This window comes from Chrysochloris asiatica, unplaced genomic scaffold, assembly GCF_000296735.1.
Source record: "Chrysochloris asiatica unplaced genomic scaffold, ChrAsi1.0 scaffold00004, whole genome shotgun sequence".
Lineage (NCBI taxonomy): Eukaryota > Metazoa > Chordata > Mammalia > Afrosoricida > Chrysochloridae > Chrysochloris > Chrysochloris asiatica.
In genome coordinates this window covers 1892867-1901651 of record NW_006408522.1, presented here as the reverse complement: position 1 = coordinate 1901651, position 8785 = coordinate 1892867, and the positions used below count along the sequence as shown (strand labels likewise).

The 8785-nt window shown below is 38.6% G+C and overlaps 1 protein-coding gene across 1 annotated transcript in view; it reads left to right on the top strand.

Moving 5' to 3' along the window:
* The window catches only part of ZWILCH (zwilch kinetochore protein), a 57739-nt gene that overhangs the window by 32221 nt on the left and 16733 nt on the right, over positions 1 to 8785 (top strand). The window contains exons 10-14 of the mRNA XM_006831511.1: positions 981 to 1040; positions 1758 to 1859; positions 2564 to 2643; positions 4825 to 4981; positions 6024 to 6052. Coding sequence (XP_006831574.1) covers positions 981 to 1040; positions 1758 to 1859; positions 2564 to 2643; positions 4825 to 4981; positions 6024 to 6052 — 428 coding nt within the window. The remainder of the gene's footprint in view (positions 1 to 980; positions 1041 to 1757; positions 1860 to 2563; positions 2644 to 4824; positions 4982 to 6023; positions 6053 to 8785) is intronic.

Genomic DNA, 8785 nt, shown 5'->3' with positions numbered 1-8785 from the left:
CCAAGCCATGGTATTTTCAATAACCTCATATGGATGCGAAAGCTGGACAGTGAATAAGGAAGATTGTAGAAGAATTGATGCCTTTGAATTGTGTTGTTGGAGGAGAATACTAAAAGTGCCATGGGCTTCCAAAAGAACTGTTTTGGAAGAAGTGCAGCCAGAGTGCTCCTTGGAGGCCAGGATGGCTAAGCTTCGTCTCTCATACATTGGACATATTGTCCAGAGGGAACAGTCGCTGGGAAAGGATGTCATGCTGGGTAAATTGGAGGGTCAGAGAAAAAGAGGAAGACCCCCAACGAGATGGATCAGCCAGGTGGCATCATTGATGGCATCGAGTGTGGCAGCAGTAATGATATTGTTTCGTTCTGCTGTGCATGGTGTCGTTATGAGTTTGTTCCGACTCAATGGCACCTGACAACAACATTCTTTTTGTTGGGTTAAAGAAAAGCATATGAGTTCTGTCATAGAGAAGGAAGGGACAGCATTTTGAAGTGCTCATGGTAAAGGTCAAGTGATTTAAAATATTAATGAGATTTAATATAAGATTTATGTAGTAGAACCCTATTTGAGATTATAGCAGAAGAGGGGTAGGAACAGTAATCTTTGAGTACCTATCATGCACCCGACATTGCCTGTGAGGGCCTTTTACACCATCTCAGTTCATCCTCACATTCCTACTGATGGGTAGGTTTTATTACCACCATTGGGAGTAAAGTAATCAAGTCCTGGTGTGGCATTGCAGGTTAATTCACTGGACTGCAAAGTTGGTTTGAACCACAAGGTTTGTGGTTCTTGCTCACTGGCTGCTCCTTGGACACCCTATACAGGGTCGCTGTGAGTTGGAACCAACTTGACGGCACTTAACAATAACATACTTCTAATATTCTCACATACTGTTTGGAAATAGCATTAGAGTGGAAATAACTTGAATGCAAAAAAATAGATTCAAGAATTAATATATGTTTTTTGCCACTTTCTAGACTTAAATAAAATGGATGGATTTGGTGATTCTACAAAAAAAGACACAGAGGTAAGTGATTGTTACCAGCTAGAAATGTAAACTGAAATAGCTCTTAAATTTTAAAATTGGGTTTTATCCTTATCTTTCATGGTGTACTATCTCAAATGGATTTGATATGAGGGGGTTTCAAAAAGCTCGTGGGAAAATTCCATTATCTTTTACTTTCATTTTTCCATGAAGTATTTTAAGCCTCTTGTACACCCAAGGTAGCTTTTGGGTGGACAGTTTTTGGTTGGTCTTTAATGTCCGCACTGGTGCTTTTTTCTTTTTTATGAAATAATGTGTTTTAAAGCTAATACATATGTGTATTGTTAGTTGTTTGAATGCAGAGAAGTAAAATGAATGCTCCTGTAAGATGAGATATTGCTGTATCATTACTTTATTATAAGAACATACTATAGAATAGTGTGTTAATATGCCATAAGATGATATGAAAATAAGTCATGTGCTCATTTGGTGAATAGGAAAATGGAGACAAAGATAATTTGATACTTTATAGGGAAGGAAAGTGAGTGTTTGGTTTTAGGGAACAGAGTTTGAAACAAGTTCAGTTTTTCACTGTTCATTAGTTAGTGAATGAAGTTGTAGAAAATGCGTTCACATGTTTCTTTGTGTGTGTTCGTGTGTCCACATTTTCTTGGAGTAGCATTTGAAAGTTTGTTGATCTTGAACTATTTCACTCTTTGTTTTCTCCAGTAAACTGAGTATTCTCCATGATTGTTTCCTTTTCAGACAGTGAAACATGACACTGCTGCAGTTCAGCATTCCATTGAGAGTGTTTTCACAGCACGGGGAGACCTCGATTTTGCTGAGCAGCTGTGGTGCAGAATGAGCAGTAGTAGGTGGCCATTCTGATGGCAAAATAGAGTTTTTCCTATTACTCCTTTGGTTTACTTTTAAGTCTTGCATGGAGTTATGGTTGTAATTGTATCAAATCCATTTTTGCATTGACACATTCTGCTCAAGAATTATACTAAGACAAGGCAATTTATAGGAGTTATTCTTTTCTGGTTTTTGGATACAAGACTTAGGTGGTTATTATGCTGTACTTATATGAACCGAAGGAGCCTTGGTGGTGTAGTGAGTTATGTGTTGGGCTGCTAATCTCAAAGTCTGTGGTTCCAACCCACCAGCCACTTAATGGGTAAAAGATGAGGCTTCCATAAAGATTTACAGTTTAAGAAACCTCTAGGGGCAGTTGTACCCTGTCCTATAGGGTCACTGTGAGTCGGAATTTACTCGACAGCGGTGGGTTTTTATGAGCCAAAACATACACTTAAGTGAAATGGGAATTGTTAGAAAAAAGAAAAGATATTCCTTATTATTTTACTAATTGTATTCTTTTGTGCCAATTTGAGTTTCGATTTCTTTTTTTTTAAATGTGTTAAGTTTTTTTTGCCCTCATTCATGTTTTTTTTCTTCTTATCTTCATTTATAAAGTATAGATACTAGTCTTCTACATTTGTGTATTCAGAATATTAGTGATCTATTTGATCTGCAGAAATGCCATGAAAATAATGTTGAAATGATTTGTTTCTCAAGGCGTGGTTTCATACCAAGACTTGGTGAAGTGTTTTACATTGATTATCCAGAGTCTACAACGTGGTGACATACAACCATGGGTAGGTTGAGGAGTACGTGCATAACCGTTTCTTAGCACTACAGCGCAGTGGTTACAGGCTTTGGAACAGAGTGCTTGAGCTTGAATTAGTGCCCAGCTGTGTAACTTTTGTAAGATTCCTTTAACTTTCTATGCCCAGCTATCTCATCTGTAAAGTAGGAGTAAGAATAGTAGCTATCTCACAGTGCTGTTTTGAGGATTACATAACTTATTAATGAAAGTGCCTAATACTAACTCATAGGAGGGTACTAATATTGTCATCATTATTGTTCTGTGAATGATCATTCTCATAGATCACTGATGAGAGTATAAATTGCATGCTTTATATAAAAAGCAATTTTGATAATGTATTGCGATCCTTAAAATGTATCATGCCCTTTGATCCAGTGACTCTTGCTGGGATCTGTCGTAAGCACATGAACAGAAATACAGCAAAAGTCAGAGTCTGTTTAAGGAGGAAACCTGTCAGAAACGGGGAACTCCTCCAATGTCTCCCACTAATGGAGAGAATAGAAAAGTGGAAAGATGGTACCCTGTCAAAGGTAGGAAACTTGTGAGACCTGGGAAAACAAGGCAGTCCTGTTACGTTCTGTCTCTCTCAGGTTTCACTGTGTATATCAAGATTTTATGTATGAGAATATTCATCACAGCTTAATTCTTGGTAGCAAAATGTTGTGTATGACCTGAATATCTACTCTTAATGAAATGGCTAAGTAAACAATGATGTATCCATATAATGGTATAGTAATCATTGCTGAAAGTGATGCTGACAGTTTTTAATGACGTGGACAAGTGCTCATAACGTTCAGTACAAAGAAAGAAGTATTCACAATTGTGTTTTACAAAATGTAAACTTAGAAGGGAAAAACTTCACCAAAAGAAGGAAAAAACCTCTCCAAAGTAAGTGAATATGCTAAATCACCTATAGTGGAAGGGTTATATATGATTTTTTTTTTTTAATTAAAAGAAATATTTTGGTGAAAATACACATACACCACACACAAAATACACCCATTCAACCGTTTGTTACATGTATAGTGTACCATGACAGTGCTTACATACTTCACATTGTGTCATCATTTGAATTTTTGAATTGAATTTTTCTCTAGAGTTTGCCATTTTTGTGAGCTGTGTATGGTTAAAACCCTGCAGTGCACCTAAGTACTAAAGAAGTGAAAAAAATAAAGAGAAAGGGGAAGGAAGAAAAGTATAAAGAAAATTGATGAAAAGTAGAAACTAACTAGACAGTAATGAGGAAATGACAAATATTTTATGTGTGTTTAAGTGACTTATTTAATATTTGGAATACATGTTAGAGCTATGAGTCCATGACTCTACTTTGTAAATTATGTCGTTAGCCTATTGGATAAGGTAGCCAAAGAGGAGTTCCTTAGGACACATATGTGGACCATTCAGGGAGAGGGACAGATTTTCAGTGTGGATGGATTTGGAAAGGATACCTCATAGCACTTAAATCATCTAAAAGAGGAAAAGAGAATGCCCAATTGTAATGCTTAATGGACGTGCTCTGACTTGTCTTTGGTAGAATTGTATTTTGTGAAAGGCGCCCTGGTTGCACAGTGGTTAAATACCTGACTGCTAACTAAAAGGTAGGTGGTCCGAACCCACCCAGCAGCTTTGTGGGAGAAAGACCTGGTGATCCGCGTCTGTAAAGATCATAGCCAAGGAAACCTATTTGTCAGTTCTTCTCTGTCACATGGGGTTGCTGTGCATCAAAATTGACTCAATGGCACCCAACAATAGTCAGTTGCCACTCATGACAGTCCCATTTGTACAGAGTAGTAGAACTCTTTGTTCTGTTTGGTAAGACTCACCTTTCAGAAGCAAATCTCCAGGCCTGTCTTGTGAGGTGCCTCTGTGTGGTCTTAAACTACTAATCTTTCGGCCATTAGTCAAATGCTAAACTGGTTGTGCCAATCAATCCGGGGTGTTAAATTTAAAATCTTAGTTTCTTTGGACTTAACAAGTGAGGTTAGGAATAAAATTTTAGAAATTGACATACTTGTAATTTAGGGGGTTTTAAAATAATTTATAGTGTCAGGAGACTAAGAATGTAAGCTTACAATTGTTAGCATGTAACTAATGTAATTTTCTTTTATTGTGCCTATGAGATTTGTTTATGTTTTTATTTTTGGTTTGATAAAGTTTTTTTGATTTCTAGCTCCATAGTGGGAGTAGCAGTTTACTGAGTAAGCTAATTCATCAGTCTTATCACGGAACCATGGACACAGTTTCTCTCAGTGGGACTACTCCAGTTCAAATGCTTTTGGAAATTGGTTTGGACAAACTCAAGAAAGATTATATCAGTTTTTTCCTAGGTAAGTCACAGGTGTCAGCCATAGAGAATCTCAGATTTTTCTCTTTCTACTTGTCCTGACTTTGCTCCTGGATCTCTGTGAGACAAATACTCCCACTCTCTGAGCCATAGTTTCCCCTTATGGAAAGATATTAAAGATAACTGTAGTTTGTTTTTAGTTCAAACATTTTGAAATTCTATGAGATTAATGTAATAGGTTAAAAACTCTTGTATTAGATACTATTTTAATACCCAATACTTCGTTGTTTTTATTAGAAGCTAGTGCAAAAAAAAAAAAGAAAAAAAATGTAACACCAAATCATCCCTCCAACAGCCATTTCTATTTCAGCTAGGTTCAGTAATCCATTACAGTGGCCCCACAGAGCTCAGGTACCATACTCACAGTGATGGGGTTTGTTAGGGAAGTTAACAGGCGACAATGTGGGATCAGACCATGCTCAGGGCTCAGTTCTTCCTGTCAGGACAGCCTCTCCTCAGCTGGGAAGCCCACTGCTCTGTCGTGTACTCTGGTCCTTGGTTCTGCGTGCTCCTCTGCTACTCCTGCCGTGTCACAGCTTCCCATCCCTGCGTTGAGGAGGCTCAGTGGGTCCAAAGGATGTACTCCACTCCTGGCTCTTCTTTAATGGTAGTGAGATCCCCCTCCTGCTTCTGAGATGGCTCATGTTATACTCATAGTTTCAAGTTTTTACAGCTACAATGAACTCTGCTAACATCCACAGCTGAATTATGTCATCCTATCAGTATCTTGCCCCACCTTTTCTTACCCAAACCCAGCAGAGCAGAAACATTGTTTGGTGGGAGTTACAGACAATGGCTGGAAGAGACTTTAGATAATTCACTATGCCACTAGCTCTGATAACTTTTAGAATAACTAATAGCATATATTTGTGGTGTAATTTGTCAAAACTTTGGGCTTTTCTGTAGTACTATGTAGCTTGAGCATCTCTTTCATGCTTAAACTATGAAAATTTTCATTCAGGTTTCTTAAAATGTAATTGACAGTAGCTAATGCTTAATTATATACATGCTTTTTTTCTTAATAGGCCAGGAACTTGCATCTTTGAATCATTTGGTGAGTTAATTTTTTTATTCTGCAGATGATTTTTCTTACATTCGGTCATTTTCACGTGGTTATTATGTACCTGCAGTTCTGTACTAAGTCCTGTTGTTAAGTGCCATCAAATCAGTTCTGACTCCTAGTAAACCTGTATAGGGTTTCTCAGGCTGTAAATCTTTGCAGGAGCAGAAAGCCTCATCCTTCTCCCACAAAGTGACTAGGGAGCTCAAACCACTGACCTTGTGGTTTGTAGTCCTGGGCTTATCCTTCAGAGTCACTGAGCACCTGTACTAAGTCCTAGGAAACAGTTAAGTAAGACAGTCCATGCCCTTAATTAGTTTCAGTTTAAAGTTCAAAAAAAAGAAAAATGGTTCGGTCAGTGTCATTTCTCCTTTTCATGACACTAATATAAAGTAATATAAAGGACATGTAGTTGTGTCATGCTCAAGGCAATGTGCTGCCACAACTCACTTACCTTGAATGGCTTTGGAATCAAAAAATAGTATTTTAGTGCCTTTCTTCGATAGACCTGGTAGGTAAGTAAATGTTTGCTTTGTGTTTTGTTGACCTATTTATATTACACTTAAAAGTTTACTTTCCAAAGAATTATCTTTTTTTTTTTGACAAGCTATATCATAACTTTATTAAATAAAAGTAACAGGCACTTAACATTTAAGAGAAAAACTGACTAGAAGAAATTTGAAACACCTTACAGCAATCTACTTCAAGTTGCATTTAACTACAAGTGAAGAATACAGCTCATACACAGGTATGGATGAATTATTTGTACAGTTTCACGTATTCACTAAATACTACCATATATACATATATGTGGATCATGACAAGCTATGGACAACATTGCGAAGTATGAGTATTCTGGAACATTTAATTGTGTTCATGAGGAACCTGTACATAGACCAAGAGGCGGTTGTTCAAACAGAATATGGGAACACTGAATGGTTTAAAATTAGGGAAGGTATGAGACAGGGTTGTGTTCTTTCACCATACTTATTCAACCTGTATGCTGAGCTAATAATCCAAGAAGCTGGGTTCTATGAAGAAAAACGTGGCATCAGGATTGGAGGAAGACTCATTAACAACCTGCGATATGCAGATGATACAACCTTGCTTGCTGCAAGTGAAGAGGGCTTAAAATACATACTGATGTAGCTCAAAGACCACAGTCTTCGGTATGGATTGCATCTCAATGTAAAGAAAACAAAAATCCTCACTACAGGACCAATAAACAATGTTCTTATCAAAGGAGAAAAGATTCAAGTTGTCAAGGACTTCATTCTTCTTGGATCAGTCATCAATACTCATAGAAGTAGCAGTCAAGAAATCAAACGACATATTATATTAGGCAAATCTGCTGCACAAGACCTTTTTTAAAAAACTTTTTAAATGTGTTATTGTGAATGATGTGATAGTTTACATGGGAGAACATTAGCTTTACATTCATCCTATCATATATCGTTATATTGCCATGGTTACAGTCCCATCCATGCATCATCAAATAACCAAAGGGTACACCCTGCAAGCCTGCCACCCTGGTCATTAGTACACAGCCCCTCTCCCTCTCTGGGTCTAGAGTTCCAGCTGCTCCATCTCTCCACATTACCGTCTGCCTCCATATCTGGCGTCACTGTTTCTCTGGGTAGGGTCCCGCACTCCATTCTCCCTTGATGGTCCCTGGGGCCTCCACTCCTGGCCTGCAAAGTCAACCACTCCCTTCCTTTTGCTACAAAACGTTTACCTTTACAATTCCAACCCTCACAGTCCGTCCTGACAGTAATTATTCACTATTGTACCACATGAGTGCTATCCCCATCTCCTTTCATCAGTCCCGCCCAGACAGATTGGATATTACTCAGTGGAGATTTTACCTTCCTCTATGCCCTCTGGATCTTGGCTCCCTCTTGAAAGCTTGTAAGCCAGTCTTTTGTATCCCTCCTCCCCACCCCCATTTTCGGTAGCCAATGTCCAAGTTGCTCATCCCTGTCAACCCTGTATATGGAGGGGGTGGGACTGATTCTTGCTGTAAAGATTTGTTCCCTTTTTTGAGCTACTGCATCCATAGTCCTCTGTGGCTATATCACTGACTCTGGGCCAAAGAGTCCTCAGATCTTGCCAAACTGCTGGCCAACCAGGTCTCCACCCAGGTTCACAGGAGTCTGTTGAACATGGTTGGACTTATTTTGCAGCTTCATTGCCATTTTTCTCTCACTTCCCCTAATTGGTAACCAACTTGGTCACCAGTCAGAGCACATACATGTCTGTTTGTGTATTCCCATTGAGTCTTAGTCTTGGAAGGGAGTTTGCCCTGAGGGATCTTACTGCTTGCCCTGATGGCTCCTGGGCAGGCAACTTGTTTGTTCTTGTAGTAGTTAGTCAGACTGCTGTTATTGTTTTATATTTTTCCTGTCAGTCTTTCTTTCAAGAAGTATCCTCTGTTCTTCTAGCTGCTTGTCTGCTTGAAAATTTCCCACCTCAGATGATTCTGGATGGGGTTCAGGATTCCACCTATGGTCTTATGCAATACAGAGGCTCCACGGGAAGCCTCTTTCACTGGGCAAGTTGTAGCCCCATTTTAGGTGTTCCAGTTAGTTGCACCAACCACTAAAGCCAGTGAGGATGAAATAGAAGAATTCTACCAATTTCTTCAATCTGAAATTGATCAAACATGCAATCAAGATGTATTGCTCATTACTGGTGATTGGAATGCAAAGGTTGGGAACAAAGAGGAAG